General features: G+C 35.5%; 1 protein-coding gene across 1 annotated transcript; it reads right to left on the reverse strand.

The window, feature by feature from the left end:
- Positions 1 to 542: 542 nt before the first annotated feature.
- Positions 543 to 17,928, reverse strand: LOC112045879 (glutamate receptor ionotropic, kainate 2). The gene is made up of 17 exons (XM_024082264.2): positions 17,653 to 17,928; positions 16,478 to 16,588; positions 14,046 to 14,120; positions 13,181 to 13,489; positions 12,708 to 12,799; positions 11,699 to 11,818; positions 11,230 to 11,415; positions 10,643 to 10,804; positions 9,321 to 9,518; positions 8,160 to 8,414; positions 7,035 to 7,258; positions 6,219 to 6,356; positions 4,483 to 4,681; positions 3,180 to 3,408; positions 2,801 to 2,913; positions 2,167 to 2,322; positions 543 to 845 (listed from the first exon to the last, which is right to left on the reverse strand). Exons 1-17 carry the CDS (start codon positions 17,735 to 17,737, stop codon positions 660 to 662), a joined length of 2,838 nt encoding a protein of 945 aa, XP_023938032.2. The 5' UTR covers positions 17,738 to 17,928; the 3' UTR covers positions 543 to 659.
- Positions 17,929 to 18,001: the final 73 nt, after the last annotated feature.

The raw sequence follows: 18,001 nt of genomic DNA on the forward strand, positions 1-18,001 counted from the left end.
TTCGTAGACCGAGGTCAAAAGTACCTTAGGCCTACGAACTTGTATGAAAGGATTTATGAGAATTAAAGTAGCAATGGAAATATGGATGGATCGTATAGCAAGTGGAAGGACGTGGTTCCTAACCTTAGGAAAGATTTTATTGCCACTACAAGATAAAGTCTCTCTATCTCTGCGTGATCGAATCAGAAATGAGGAGATCCGCAGAAGAACCAAAGTCACCGACATGGCTCAACGAGTTGCGAAGCTGAAGTGGCAATGGGCGGGGCACATAGTGCGAAGAGCCGATGGACGTTGGGGTCCCAAAGTGCTGGAATGGCGACCCCGCACTAGTAAGCGCAGTGTTGGCCGACCCCTCACCAGGTGGACTGACGACATCAAGCGAGTCGCAGGGATTCGCTGGATGCAGGTGGCTCAGTATCGTGATGTTTGGAAGTCCCTACAAAAGGCCTATGTCCTGCAGTGGACGTCCATCGGCTGATATGATGATGATGATGATGACAAGATAAAGTAAATACGTATGTATGAAAAAAGAAACAATTACCTAACCATCAAAATCTTTATTCTCAATTAATATTTTTAGTATACTTAACAATCCAAATAGTAAAATTTTCTATTTTAGTAGAATTTTGATATAACATTACTGATCTATTAATATTTCTTCATTGGCCTTCCTTTTCGAAATCAAGGAAATTTTCGATAATGTTTGATCGCTTTTCCTTTTTCTCGCTGTCGTTTGTAGACGCGAGTGAGGAGGCTCTGCTTGGATTACGAAGAACTGGCTTCTGGAGTTGGAAGAAATTTAGCGATGCCTTTAGCTCCGCTATGAATACTTCCTTATGGCTTACCTAAAAGAAAACTGTTTTTAGTATCTTATTATGCTTTGATAATATCCTATGTACCTAGCAGTAGTCATGATCACAGTTATCAGCTTATTTTAACGTACTCCCTCTTTATATGAGAGGAAAGTATGTAGCTTAGACCCACCACGCTGTTCCAATGCGCTTTGGCGGGCTTAGTTCTATAAGAGCACTGTAAGACCAATTTCCGTGATCTTAGAGGCTTGGGGATGTGACACCGCGAACTTTCTTACGTCAGAAATTTCACTAAAAACTTTTTAAATTTAGAAAAAATACTCAGATTTTCATAGCCTGGCCCAGAACTTGAACCCTTGACCTCGTAAAGCGAAGTCATATAGGGTAACTAGCTAAATAAAAACCTCTATAGCTCAGTGGTAAAGCGGTCGGACTCATCAACGAGTGGTGGTGGATCGATCCCCACCCGCTGGTCTATTGTCGTACCCACTCCTAACACAATCTTTTCCGATTAGTTGGAGAGGAACAGGAATATTGGTCATATTAAAAAGATATGGCAAATATTCTTTTAGAAAAGAAATAGTTTGACTAGCTAAAAAATAAGTGCAATAGTGTAGCTAAAAAATAAAAACTCATGGAACTAATTTTACTGACAGATTCTTATGTACTTTATCGATACTCATCAAATGATGCCCTTGCTCAAAATAAAATTTAAATTTTGAATCATTTTCAATAGTTCGATGTACTCGTACTTCTTAGTTTATTTAATTAGAATACATTTTCACGGTATCCTAACCGCAACAGTAGGTTTATTAAGCAAGCAAGTAGTCTCCCACGAGATTTCTAGATAGGTAACAGAACTTCAGAATTTACTAAATTTTCCAAATTGTTTACCGAGCTTCCACGCTTAGTTGAATTTTCCGAGCAGACAGACAATTGGTGCACAATTCTCTAGGGTGGTGAGGTAGAGGCATTTGTATATGTTTGAGAAGAAAAAAAAGGAGACATTCTATGAGAGATGACATGAGATGTAAGACATTGCTGGGCCTAGATTTTATGAATGAACTGTTACAATTAGTGTCATTTAATATAAAAATTTTAGACTGGATTAAGTTCAGTTTGATTGATAGTTGCATAATCAAGATATAGGCAACCTACCTGCATCTGAAAATGCACAATTTCAACAAAAAATATAATCAAAAATTTTATCAACTGTGAATTCTAATATGTTTTGCTGATTTTGATTTATGATAAAATAAATTTTTCGTCTTTTTTTCTGCAACGTGCTGAGCCCAGAATTAACGTGCTCAGTTGGACTCCTTTAAGATGTGCTTGTAAAGAAACAAAGTTTTACCTGTTCCCGAACTACGATATTTCTGACTTCGTTCATGAATTCGATAGCCGTGATGAACAAACAAATAACCAATCCTGCGATGAGTACAACAAATGCACCCATTAAATTCTTCATTTCCAGATCGCCTTCTTGATCGTTCTTATCAACTTTTTCATCCTGATATCATAAGAAAGTAATGAACAGATAAAATACACTACTACTAACTACTCGTATACTCACAACCCAAATTCAGCTCATTGTTGAGCAAAAGTGTCCTTTCAGAATGAAAGGGGATAGGCTAATAGTCCACCACGCTGACCCAATGCGGTTTAGCAGACTTCACACACATAGAGAATTAAGATAGTTGTCAGGTATGCAAGTTTTCTGACAATGTTTTTGTTCACCGTTAGAGAATCATGATATCTAATTACTTAAAATGCACATGACTGAAATGTTTGAGGTGCACTGGATTCGATCCTACGCCCTTCGAACTGAAGGCAGCGTATTAATGGGTTATCACAGCTTGACAGCTGTGATAACTCATTAATACGCTGCCTTCGTAATGACTTAACTAGCTTATACATTTTATTAAATTTTCAATAATAATTGCAAATTTGTTATAAGATCAATGGTGAAGTTAAGCATTTATACGTACATCACATTCTTGTTTGTTTTTATCTTCCCACCATTTCTTTTTAATTTTGTCTAAGATTCCAGCTTCTTTTAATTCCAATATTGCTTTGTTTATATGAGTTCTAAACGGAGAATCTATAAAACGTAATAATAATATTTTTCATTTTATAACATGAAAGTTTATAATGAATGATTAAAAGAAGAAAGAGATGACGAAAAGAAAAACATTTTTGTTAAAAAATATTTCTTTTTCATTTATAACAATATTCGTTAGTTATGAGAACACTCAGAATTTAATTGCATTGAAGACATTCAAAATGGAGAAGAACTGTTTGAACAAATTCAAGAAGACGATAAAGATGGATGCAGACTTGACGTGATATTTTGTATACTTTACATACTCGCAGGCATTGCAATTCCATAATCCTTAGAATCTAATTCTCCTCCAATTTTTTTCAGTTCACAATTTTTCCTCAACTCGTATTCGATTGCAGTGGACTCCATAAAAAATGCGTATTTGCTCTTTCCGCTTATGACTCTCTTTACTCCTTCATCATTACTGTGCACTAAAACTGCGGGGTTTGCTACCATATTCTCAAACATTCTGCGATACATTTTGTCCTTTGAATTCTAAAAAAGTCAAAGGTATGGGTATCCATACAAAATTGGGCCCAAATTTATATGAATGATACAGAGCTGTAAATTCGCTCATAAATATAATATCTATATATATAAATAAATAAATAAAATAAAATAAATTAAATTAGGACGATTAAGGAGTACTGGTGAGGCCAATATTCAAAGAAATCTCTATTCGCCTAATCAGTTAAATTACAGGTGGGCAATACTTCGTCTCCCTTTGATATACAATTCAAACTGACAGGCGCCAGTTTTAAACTGGCTCCTGTCAGTTTGAATTGTATGTCGTTGTTGTTGAAACTGGCACTAACTTGACACATTTAGGCAAAATAGGACAACATTTATAATGTTAAATCCTTAGTAAAACTGTTAGATAAACAGTGATAGATGTGTTAATAAACAGAACATTTAATTTGATTGACTTTGATATTGATAGTTCGCGTTTGCAAAGACAACTGACAGTCAGTAAAATACGCATTAAAGATATGTGTTTGTAAAGCTGGACCGGTGTGAAAATAATGAAACAGCTTATTTTCCCTGTTGGCGAATATTATTTCGGCTAAGATCCTAATGGAGTAATCTAATGAAATATACAGGATTTTTAGTACATTTTTCATTTCTGTATCGTCTTAAAAAGTGGACCTCATTTCGGACATCTCCTTTCTACCTTTTCCAAGTAAGCCCGCTTCCATCTTAGATTGCATCGTCATTTAACATGCAGGTGAGATCGCAGTCAAGGACTTCATCATCAACAATACATATTTAGTTCACCGTTGAGCACGAGTCTCGTCTCAGTATGAGAGGAGTTAGGCCTTAGTCCACCACGCTGGCCCAATGCGGATTGGCAGACTTCACACACGTAGTCAAGGACTTACTTGACATTAAATAAAAACAAAAGTATATGTATAATGTTCGCACTAACAAAAAGACAAAAAAAAGTAATGCGTGTAAGTTAAGGTGAACGATAATTTAAATTAGGTTTTCTCTTAACTAAATAAACCGTCAGATTTTTAAATACTATCTCAATGAGCATCGTGTGTGTAGACTTTTCCAAGCGCTGTTTACCTTAAAAAATTCAAATGTTGAGCCATTTTCAATAGCTCCATATAAAACCTTGTTTTGTTTAGCCAGATCCTCAACTTTGTTAATTGGCTCAGTCTCCATAGCCGACGTCATTGATGCTGAAAGTTGTGCTATATATGTCTGGCAAACAATTACTGCGAAAAACCACCACATTCCACAGACCCATCGAGATCCTGCTGCCCTGAAACATTTTTATCTACCTACACATCATAGATTAAAGAATAATAGGCATATAGAGCGCACGGAAGATGATGGTGTTGTAGCCGTTCCAAATACAAAATTAAAAAAACGAACACATTCTCGAGTCAGTACGACACGAAGCGTCGCATTACTAATTTTCAATATTATTCAAAAAAAAAAATGGCGTCTTATGTTTTTGTATATTTTAAAAACTGTTGTCCAAAACTAGAAATAAGATGGAATAGTTTTTAATTGGTAATTATTGATTATTATATTAATTTAGGTACGTAATTGTTGTTAAATTTTGAAATATAAATTATGAAAAAAGTTTGTATACGGGGATGTCAAAGAGACGCTTCACTACGCTGCTTGTAAAGACTCATTCTGGAATTTTTTTATTCTGTGCTATACATATTATAAAACAAGTCTTCACCGCATCTGTCTGTTAGCAACAGAATCAAAAACTGAACGGACTAATATGGTCCGAAAACTGATATTTGATGCAAGCTGAAAACTTGTGCTGCATCTCTATACTCGTACTTTCTAACACAGAACTGGACATAATAGGGTTATTTTTCCAAACAAATAATGAGGATTTTTTTAGCAATACATAGCCTTATATGAGAAAGGTTCATCTAAGTATATTAATTTGTCAATGTTTCGTAAAATGTCTAAAACAGTTAGCGATTGTATATTGGTTATACTAAGTAGGTAGTATTAATTGTAATGTATATATTTAGGTAAATAGAATTAAGTTTTAGATTTATAATATAGTGCTAAGCTAGCGAATTAGGTGATACCTGTAAGGCTAGTTAAGTTATGATGATAATAAATAAATAAAATAAATAAATCATTTTCCTAATTTATAAACCTCTTAAAAATGATCACGCACAATAAAAGTTTCTATCAATTTTCTTGCAAACGAAATAGCGGGCTAGTTAGTTATATTATAAAGATACTAGCGGACTCGCTCAAGATTCGCTTTGACTTATTAATTTATTTATTTGCACTTCTTCGCTATCCCTACCTTCCACTACCATACTCCTACCCCTACCCCTACCCTACCCCTACCCTACCTCTACTCTACCCCTACCCTACCCTACCCTACAACTACCCTACCACTACCCTACCCCTACCCTATCCCTATACCGTAAACCTACCCTACCACTACCCTACCCTACCCCTACCCTACCACTACCCTACCCTACCCCTACCCCTACCCTACCCTACCCTACCCCTACCCTACCCCTACCCTACCCCTACCCTACCCCTACCCTACCCCTACCCTACCCCTACCCTACCCCTACCCTACCGCTACCCTACCCCTACCCTATCCCTATACCGTACCCCTACCCTACCACTACCCTATCCTAGGATTTAGGGGTTTGAAAAATAGATGTTGGCCGATTTTCAGACCTACTAAATATGCACAAAAAATTTCATCAAAATCGGTCGAGCCGTTTCGGAGGAGTTCAATGTCGAACACCGCGACACGAGAATTTTATATATTAGATTTAGGTATTTGTTTGGTTGCTTACTTTGGCAAGATATCACATCCTTGACACATAATTGAGCCCATAGTTAACCACGTGCAGTTCGCGAAGTTCCAAATATTTTCCAATTCCTCGGGATCCTTATCGCATGGTTGCGGATTTTCCCAATCATCCGGTGATATTCTAAAAACATTATTTGGAAGCACTGAGTTAATTATGAAATATTACTTTTATCATAACGCCTTTTTGACGCCCTCCATGGCGCAGTGGATTTAGTGGGTTCGATCTCTGGCTGGGCGGATTGAGGTTTTCTTAATTGGTCCAGGTCTGGCAGGCCAGGTCCAGGTCTAGTTACCCTGCCGACAAAGACGTACCGCCAAGCGATTTAGCGTTCCGGTACTATATCGTGTAGAAACCGAATGGGGTGTAGATTTTCATCATAATCCTAACAAATTAGCCCGCTTGCATCTTAGATTGCGTCACTTACCATCAGGTGAGATTGTCAAGGGCTAACTTGTAAAGAATAAAAAAAAAATCATAATCTCCTAACAAGTTAGCCCGGTTCCATCTTAGATTGCATCTTCACTTACCATCAGGTGAGATTGTAATCAAGGGCTAACTTGTAAAGAATAAAAAAAAAACATAATCTCCTAACAAGTTAGCCCGGTTCCATCTTAGATTGCATCTTCACTTACCATCAGGTGAGATTGTAATCAAGGGCTAACTTGTAAAGAATAAAAAAAAAATATAATCTCCTAACAAGTTAGCCCGGTTCCATCTTAGATTGCGTCACTTACCATCAGGTGAGATTGTCTAGGGCTAACTTGTAAAGAAGAAAAAAAAACATAATTTCAACTATACCTTGCACAGATAAATAAAAGAATTGAAACAGCACAATAAGCCGTTGCCGTGTACATCCACACTTCAAACGTATATGGGTTTAAGAAGGAAAACATTCCCGGTGGTACTTCTTTTTCTTTTGTATATAAAATACTTATTCCCAATGACATGAAAGGCACCGAAAAATCCACAACCATTTTCCTATCTTCTGTAATAGTTACGTCTCCAACAGCTAAATCAGCTTTCTGTGGATTTTGAAAACCAATTTGAGTTAATGTTAGATTTTGTTAATAAAAAATATTGAAATTCATCATTATTAAACACTAGCTGACGCCGCGCGGTTTTACCCGTGTGGTTCCCGTTCCCGTAGGAATACGGCGATAATATATCGCCTATAGCCTTCCTCGACAAATGGTCTATCTAACACTGAAAGAATTTTTCAAATCGGACCAGTACTTCCTGAGGTTAGCGTGTTCAAGCAAATAAACAAATTCTTCAGCTTTTTATATTAGTATAGATTTTATTGGCTTAGTACATTGCCGGGCCGTCCTCTATACAGGAGAGAGTATGAAGAGAGGAGTTCGTTATCATTACCATCAATAACAACCAATGTTCAGCTCACTGTTGAGCACGATTTTCTTCTCAGTAGATAGATCCAATAGTAATAGTCCACCATAGTCCAATGAAAGATTGGCAAACCACACGTAGATATTTAAGATAATTCTTAGGAATGCAGGTTTCCTCTCGATGTTTTTCCTTTACCATTTAAGACATGTGATATTTAATTTCTTACAATGCACATAACTGAAAAGTTGGAAGTGCATGCCCCGGACAGGATTCGAAGGCAGAGGTCATATCCAGCGGGCTATCACACCTCTCTATGTTTACTATAATAATAGTAAACATAGAGATGATGATAGATGTTTACTACAATAATAGAAAACATAATTTGGGATCGACTTAGCGTAATATCGGAGGCACGGGAGTGTACCCCCAACTTCTTCATTGCGGACTGAAAAGTTTTACAGAGAATTTCTTGGACCCCAAGACTCGAACCCACGACCTCGTGACCATCCACATAAGCTTAAATGGCCCCACAAGGCAGACAATAATTAAAATCATTCTAGTTGTAATAATGTTACTTACATTATTTAAAAGTTCATCAAGCAATCCGTATGACTTTCTGGTTTTTAATTGATTTTTCGAGTCCTTTTTGTTCTCGTAAACTTCGAAAGTGTATGTGTAATTAAATTTATTTCTGTGCAAATTATCAAATATTTCTTTAATGAGCTCTACGCCAAATCCTTCATAGTTTTCATCTGCAGTCTCTTCCTCACAATCAGTATCATTTTTGTGACATTGCTTTTTACTGAAGAATGGTTTTGTTTTTGGAGATATAATCTAATAGAAAAACAATTGCGATGATTAACATTATTGTGATAGTTATTATTTACAATAAACTAAAATAATAATTTTAAATGTCTTTTTAACAAAAAGATTCAACCGACTTCAGTGATCAGAAGGTATACGATGTTTATCTTTGTGATAAAGTTTGGTGAATTTTATTGTTAAAAAGATTTTATTTTTCTGTTTTCAGTGTGTCTTAGCATAGAAAACATATGGTCCTAGAATAGTGGACGATAGCGCCTTAGTGGGCAATTTTCGTTATTTTTATTTTAATATCAAATTACTTAACCTTTTTTCATGAAAATTAAATGGGACCTATCTGGAAGTATACTTTTTCTAACAAAAAAAGATTTTTTTAAAATTGGTTAAGAAATTACGAAGTTATGAGGTAACAAACATTAAAAAAAGTTGTTTTATATGATTAGTATAGTAGGTATAGTGAAGAATTACTGTAATATAGATAGTCGTATTGGACTTGCGGACAAGGTTTGGTTTTCTTGATTTAATTTATTTTCGACTAGCAATCGTCCGCGACTTGATCTGCGAATAGTTAGTGTAAGTTTTCATCTCTATTTATTTATAACTAGCGAATGCCCACGACTTTGCTCGCGTTGAATTTTTCACAAACCCGCGGGAACCATGGATTTTTCGAGGATGAAAAGTAACCTATGTGTTAATCCAGAGTAAAATCTATTTCCATTTCAAATTTCAGCCAACTCGCTTCTTTATTAAAAGAGCGAAAAGTACATTTATGGTACAGATAGATTAATCTATCTCTGAAAAATCTACTGCGAAAACTGAAAAAAACATTATTAAACAATCAAACTTTCGAGTTCTCTATTAAATTTTGAAATTACGTTTAATGTAAAGATACAATTGATTACTTTTATAAACACTTACAATAAAATGTTTACTGTTTTTTTGATATTTAAGATTATCGTCCTCAGGTCTGTCTTCAGTCAGCTCTTGGGTAGCAGAGTCCCAAGACCCGACAGTGTTCAACTCAGATATATAGATTTCGTTTATATACAACGTATAATTGACTCGTTGGCCTTTTTCATTAAATGCTATGTGACCAGAAACTCCTGTAGATGTTGTCTGAAATGTAATCAAAATACTTAACTGTAAACTTTTATAAAAGTACATACTAAGAAAGCCCACATAGCCCGGAGAAAGGGCACCCCTCGGATTCGAAACTACGCCCTCCGAATCGAGAGGCAGAGGTCTCCACTGGGCTATAACAGCTTTAGCCTATGTTAGTCGCTGATAATGTACTTATGTGTCATCGTAAAATTGTTAGATTATAATCTATCTCGCGAGATTGTAAACTGTCGATTGTGTAATTATGTCAATGATGAAAGGAATGCTCCTTTTATCATCGACACTATATCTCATCATGTATTACTCTGATAATGAAAGAATTTTTGAAATCGATCCATTCGTTTCGGAGCCTATTCATAACAAACAAACACAAAACCTAATCTTACCTTTTTTATGTTACTTTAGATAACAGTCACAAATTAAACATTTAGTAAAAAGCCTGTGGTGCTACCATGCAACTAACGAGATAATCTCGTGAATAGAAATAGACAAAATTATACCAATAACAGCGCACCTAGAAATACCGCTATCTTTTATTTCGTTGGTACGAAAGAGATGAGACGAAGATTTGTCTATATTTCTCTTCACTGGTCGCACTGGTATGTTAAAACAAACGCCTGTTCTTTCGTTATTGCTCTTACTTTCTACATAGGCGTCACATACATACATAAAAATGGTACCGACTTCAAAGACGTAAATGTTATTTAAACGGGTACATACCACGATAAAACGACGAGATTTTTTTCACGATTTCACGACGGGACTGACCCGTCCCGTCAGTCCCGTCGTGACCACGATCCATGCAACTGGGTCGAAATATCGACAATAAAAATCTCGTCGTTTTATCGTGGTATGTACCCGTTTAAATAACATTCATAATGAACAACCACGAAATAAGTTTAAAATCATTAGTTCAAAGACGTATTTCAGCTATTTTGATTTTAATAAAAAATTCCTACAACGTTTTTCACGAAGATTAAATGGGAAAAATCTGGAATCTTTCAAACAATAAAATAATTTTCAAAATTTGTAAATAAATGACAAAGTTATGAGGTAACAAAAATACGCGTGGAATTGAGAACCTCCTCCTTTTTATCAAGTCGGTTAAAAATTGGAAATACCTTTAATATTTTATCCTGAAGTTGTGCACCGTAGGACCATGGCGACAGGTTGGGATCGCATACTGCATCATATGGTTTTGATTTGTTAGATTTGATTGAGTCTACCTTTTGTAAAGCCTTCAAAACGTGGTTTGCTATATCGTCCATTAATAATGCTTCAGTCTGAAAGAATGTAAATTATTTCATTTAATATTTTTGATGAATAATACTAGATAACGCCCGCCATTTCGTCCGCCCTTAATCCAATCCTGTCCCTAAATCCGTTCTTGCGGACGTCTCCCTAATAAACTACCTCCCTGCCAAATTTAATTCTTCTTTGTCAAGCGGTTTCCGAGTTTTGCTTTTATATAATTACTAGCTGACGCCGCGCGGTTTCACTCGCGTGGTTCTCGTCCCCGTAGCAATATGGGGATAATATATAGCCTTCTTCGATAATCTAACATTGAAAGAACTTTTCAAATCGGACCAGTAGTTCCTGAGATTAGCGCATTCAATCAAACAAAGAAACAAACAAACTCTTCAGCTTTATTATATTTGTATAGGTGTATTTAGATCATGGTTGTTATTTTTCATTTTACTCTAGGTACCTTAAAGCTCGTTACAGATGGGCGAACTAAGTCGTTTTTGACACCTATCCATTTTCCAACTCTTTGAGCCAAGTTATGGTTTTGCAACTTGTCGTATTCTGTTAAACTTAGCCACGTCATGTTAGAATTGAAGTTTTTTAATTTATCAGCTACCGTCGATGCATCCATGGTGATTAAGATGTAATGCTTGAAAAGAAAATATATTTTTTATAAATATTTCTTAAGATAATAGAAAGTGATCTAAAGAACAGAGAAGCATTAATTAAAATGAGTATTGAACATTGCTACTTTTTTAAAAATCAAATTTAAAACATCAACATTTTTTAAAAAACAGGCTTCGTATGTACAAATGTGTTTTTGGTTGTATTAAACGGCTTACCCAAAGTTTAGCAAATTAAAATATATTTTTTTAATTGCATAATAAAATTTAACGGTGTTTTTAGGATATTATAAAAATAGTAAAGCTTACTTGGTAATGGGTAACCATTTGAACTTCTTTAGCCTCCGATAAATATTTGATGACATGGTCGACATGACAATCCAATATTATGTTACGGTAGATTTGAAACTTACTGAGGAGCTTAAATATCTGGAATAAGCAGGAAGAAGTTTGTAATACGTAAACGGTATATTCCAAGTTAATGAAAATTATGCCGGAACAACTTTGATATGATTAGGTGCTTCAGAGTGTGTAAGAAAGTAAGAACATTTATTATGTATCAAAGAGCTCAAAGTAATTAGCATGTCTGACTACGAAAGCTACTGCTTTCTGGCTCTTTGATGTAAATGAGTCTTATGTAATATATCCAGTCAACCTGTGTTATAATAAAGCTTGTTTAAGATATACTAGCTGGCAAGTACCTTTTAGAAAATATAAACATAGTTGAGAAAAATATTATTAAGAAAATGAGTGATAACTATTTAGGAACAAGATTTTAAATTGTTGTACTAATTTAGAATCAGGAATGAGGAGATCTGCAGAAGAGTCAAAGCTCAATTAGTCGTGAAGCAGAAGTAGCAATGGACGGGGCGCATGGTTCGAAGTGCCGATGGACGTTGGGGTCTCAAGGTGTGACTCCGCACTAGAAAGCGCAGTGTTGGTCGAACCTCCACCAGGTGGACATCAAGTTAGCCACAGGAATTCGCTGGATGCAGGCGGCTCAGCAGCATCGTGATGTTTGGAAGTCATTACAAAAGGCCTGTCAATGCTGTGGACGTCCATCGGCTGATATGATGAATAAGATGCGCGGCACGATTCGTGATGAGACAGACATATTTCTCTACTAACAGGTGCGGAATCGAAAATGGCTCTCTTTTTACAGCGTCCCATCGAAAGAGAGTGCGATATTTTCGATGTCTTTCTGACTTCACGACATATGTCGTTGATGAAGGAATTATAAATACATGGCGTTAGCTTCAGCGTTTTCCATGTTCTGTGTGGGTGCATCCTTAGGTGTAGATAAACCAAGATTGCTTACCGGATAGTTATTAGCGTTAGGATCTAAACGTCTTACTGTCACTGGATGTTTGTCAGTGTGATGAGCAAGAATCTTCTGAACACGTAGCAGACCTAAATAAAATTATATTAATAAGGTGATGGTGCGTTGTGATGCTGGGTAACCGCTCGCAATTAATAACTATATAGACTAAAACTTAAAACTTATATTAAGTTTTAAGGTTTCGACTATTAATTTCCCTGTAGTCTAAGACTTCAGGACCTTTTGGGGATAAATGAAGTAACGAATCACCAGTTTCAAAATATCTAGTATAACAAATCTTAAGAAAATATTAGATAAATAAAAATAGAGAATTTTTCAATTTATCTGTACGTTAAGTACACCATTAAACTAGATCAAAGTTTTATGAATTTTTTAATGAAATGGTTGGTTTTCTTTACTTTTATTTATCCTAGTTTTATTATTAACTCTATCGGAATATATACAAATCTTACCAATATCATCTTCGTATAGCACAGCGAATTTTTCCCATTTATATAACTTCAGTAACTGTGCATAAGCGTACAAAATTTCATCTGCAGGTGGATAGAAGTTGATAGAGATCTTTTTGAACACGGGTTCTTGATTTTCTTCTTCGTCTTCAAGTTCTTCATGAGAATCATGGTCAAAGGCTAGAGGAGGTTTCCACGTGGCTTGGATGTGAGGAATGTTGGCTATAGCACACTGCTCTCTCACAGTTCCATCAGATATTGGGTTTTGCGGTCCAAATATGGCTATGGGACGCATCGCAGTGTTAGAACATACTGAAATTTGAAAATTAGTTCCATTTTGTACTACACCCGCGTGGTTCCCGTTCCCGTATGAATACGGGGATAATATATAGCCTATAGCCTTCCTCGATAAATAGGCTATCTAACACTGAAAGAATTTATCATATCGGACCAGTAATTCCTGAGATTAGCGCGTTCAATCAAACAAACAAACTCTTCAGCTTTATAAAATTAGTTACATTTTATACTAAAATACACAAATATAGACCCCTTAAAAGATATAATATATTTAGTAACTTTTATATTATTAACGTTTATAGTTTTTCTCGAAACACATACATTGAATCCGAAAAAAAAAATCCAAAAGATTTTAACCATTTTTTTATTAGTTGGTAAGTTTTTCCATTTAAATACTCCATAAAAGATTAGTATTTCTTTTATTATTTACGTTTTGTATCAAAAATATTCTGAATATTATCTCTCGAAACAAACAAATATATTAAAACAGAAAAAATTTTAAATCCAAAAGATTTTTATTTTATGAGAAGGTTACAGCTTCCATTAAATTTAATATAGATTAATTACTTACGCTTCCTCCAAATGGAATAACTGTCAGACCTTAATGGCTCTATTATAACTGGATCAAATCGCCAGTCTTGAAGTGCTGAAAATTTTTTAAAATATATAATGCTGACTTTGCTTTTCACATTAAAATCTGTGATCACTTTCAAATTACAATCTTCTAGGATTACACTCATATTAGAATTCTACGAGTAAGTCCATCCAAATCATTCATTGCACTTCATTGATTGATTGGACTGATCAGATTCAAGATTCACCTATAAAACAATGTTGACGACGAATAATCTGTGTGCGATAATGGATTAATATGATGATGGATTATTGACAGTTTTTATCCACGAAACAACAAGATTGTGATTGATTGGTGACAAAAGGGCTGGTTCTTTTTTGTGCAAAGGATCAGCCTGACTGCCCTACGCGGAAATGCAGCAGATATTGTCAGCATTCCACGTGGGCATAATTTGTTTAGTTATTAGGATAAGTTAGCTTAAATTCTCTATTGTATTCTTTCTCAATAAAAAAAGGTCGTGATGGATATTCGTGATTGATCTTAATTGAATGGTTTTAGGCTTTTACAGGGGACTCTGTAAGTTCTTATTTAACTACAGGTTAAATGTGTGTCATCATGTTTCTCATGATGTGTAAACCACATTTCTTTTTTATGCAATATAGGCTAGCGGCACAGTAAAGATATTACAAGCAGTATAATAACTCGGCCGTATTTTTGAAATAAATACCTACAGCCGCGCGGTACGTAAACATGTCATAGGGCTGCCCGCATGCAGCAATTTAATTACATTTGCTAACTTTGTGTTTCCACTTAGTTTTGTGATTGTAAATAAACTTTTTTTATATAAACAAATAAAATACTTTGTAAATTGTAGTAAAATGGGAAGTGATAAATAAAAATGCGTGTTTTTTGATTGGTTGATTTAATTAAGGCTGATACTACGTCAATGATCTTGAAGGATTGGTCGTATTCTTAAACATATTTATTTCGGTGATGCCATCTAGGTATTACCTCCACACTACGTGAACAAATAAAAAAAAAGATAAATACCTTCATGAAATTGTAGTGATTTAAAATAGATAATGAAACAATGAACAAACGCACTAATTGTCCCTACGATACGATAGTTCCCCTAGATTTCTCTAGGATGCCATTATCAGATCCTGACATGAAAAAAATGGGACTAACCTGAAAGAATATTCATCCAAACAAAAAAGAAACGGTTTACAAATGACGGAAATATCGCTGTAAATACGATACGATTCTTTTTGGAAGTCGGTTAAAATTCTTGTCACCAATGCCAAGCTGAGCAAAAGTTTTATGAGCTTGCACATTAAAGTGCATAAAATCCGCCATTTTGATTTTTTAAGAACTAAGTTACCCAGTGACACTCGGCCTATCTAGACGAGTCTAATGACATATCATTTATCAGTATGTGTGCTTGGCAAATTTGTTCGTAACACTCCCGAAGGTCGGCGCGGTCCGGGAGGGGGGTAACGATGCCCAGCGCGTACGACTTCACACCCGCGCAGTCCTTTCCTCCCGTCGCCCGCATACAACAACAAGTCATAACATTCAAACACATACTCCTCCTTTGGGCTTCGCCGCAGTCGGGTAACAAAACACAAATGATCCGAGCACAGTCACACAATACATTGTACAAGCAGTCGAGGTTTTAATACAAGCTTATCGTACCTACTGTATCGTGATTCATGAACCGCGTATAGCTACATATTTCAATCGTGTCAATCACTTTCCTTTACTCTATTCACTTTATTTACTAATCCAGATACCTACCTTTATTCTGGAGATAAAAGGAAATACCTTATCCATTAAAAAATACAAGATTATGTACCTACCTACTAATAAGTAAATTTATTTTAAAGTTAACCTTTCAGAGTTTCCAGGTAACTTAAAAAAAGTTATCTCTGGATGGGATAATTTTGAATTCATGCATCCAAAAACGGCACAGTATTTCCTACTGGTCATAATTAAAAAAATCTAATACTATTAATACACTTTACTCTGTTAATACACCGTGCGTTCGTTCGTCACCGCGGCACAGTCGCGACTGTCTTCACCCTACGATCACCCCATGTTCAAGGAGCGTAGGTATAGCTCGCGTTTCGACCTCTAGTATGAAGTCCAACTACTGGTTGTAATATCTTTTCTGTGCTAGCGGTTTACTACAATTAAGCCTATAATGCGGTCTAAGTTGGAGAGCGCTTTCCTAGAAGATGCCTATTCACTCTCGCTTTCAAGGTGCAAATTATAAGTATCGCGACGTCTTGCTGTTCTGTGGTAGAAAGGAGAAGGAGGAACTAGATGATAAAGTTCCTGAATCTACATTGGTAGATATGAATACGTTTGCGTATTGTGAATTTGCGTGTAAAATGTATGAAATAATACGAACTATACTCAACCTTTACCTTCGTGAGTGCTGGCTAAAGACAACTGTTCAGCCGGGTCCAAGCGCGCCTGACGCATCACTTCGTCGAACGCGCGCTGTTGTGTTTTAGCATTGTCTTCAAATATACCCGCTAGGAATTAAACGAACAAAATAATGATTACTGAAAAAACCAGAGTAGGTACTTTGAAATGAGGCATCCCTCAATTCTTTAATTGAGGGATGCCTCATTTAGGTATAAGGATTTTTCTTTAAAAATCCTTATACCTAATTGTCATCATCAGCCTATTTCATTGGCTTACTATAGGGCAACGATAATTTCCATAATTATAGGAGAACGTATTTGGATCTTAGATCTTAGATCTTCGTCTATACTTATAATAAATCTGTAGAGAGGTCAATTCTGTACCTACATGAAATATATTTCCAAAATAACTATCAGGGGGTGATTAATAATCGATACCTACTGATGAAAAAAATGCAATCAGTAAAATTTTTGTCTGTCTGTCTGTATGTTCGTTATAGAAACAAAAACTTCTTGACGGATTTTAACAAAACTTGGTACAATTATTCTTCATACTCCTGGGCAGGTTATAGTATACTTATCATCACGTTGCGATCAATAGGAGTAGAGCAGTGAAGGGAAATGTTGGGAAAACGGGAGAAGTTACTTAATTTTTACAGCGATACTACTGGAAGGGCTAGATTAAAGAGGTCAGGCGTCCGCTAGTTACTTAAATTAATTTGCAAGAGGTTATTTAAACAAGTATTTATCACAAAGTTTGCATCGCCTCGTTAAATAAGTGGTTGTACACGATTGACAAGCTTGTTTTTTGTTTTGATTTTGATCAGTAGATTCGCGTGATTTTTAGGGTTTCGTAATCCACAAGGAACCCTTATACTCGTAGTTTCATTCTGTCAGTTTATCTGTCAGCGGTTTAGCTCAAAGACTATTACTACTAGAAGCATGAGTAAGTACAATATAAATTTCAACAAACTCGTTAAACAAAATCTTGAAATATGTTTTTAGGGTACTTCCCTAAAATTCAATAATAATATTAATATTCGATTCTGGGTGATCTTGAAAGTATTTTACGAACATTATTTGGGACAGATATAGTTGCAGGAAAATTACTATGAAAGTAAAGCTTTTAGTTAATCAGTATGAAAGTTATAGAATTCATAATTCTTACTTACCAATCTCATATAGAACTTCGTGAGTTTCAGTATGTATTATCTGAGAGTTCACAGGGAGACAGCAAAAAAGTAATAACCACCACATAATGACGCAATCACAAATCTTAAGATTTTAATTAGTTGGCCATGTTTTTTATGACTTTGTAATTGATGACAAAACTTTTAATTAACGTAAAACTTTGAAAGAAACTTGCGCTGATGTGAAGATTTTTTGAGATTTTTTTAATGGAAAAGGGGTGTAATTTTTACTAAATAAAATAATGCCCAAATGTAAGTTCTAGGGCGTGAATCAAACGACAATGATGTGGATTGCGTCGCATGTTATGCCGGCGTCTTCCACGATGACCTA

Source organism: Bicyclus anynana, chromosome 13, assembly GCF_947172395.1.
Source record: "Bicyclus anynana chromosome 13, ilBicAnyn1.1, whole genome shotgun sequence".
NCBI lineage: Eukaryota > Metazoa > Arthropoda > Insecta > Lepidoptera > Nymphalidae > Bicyclus > Bicyclus anynana.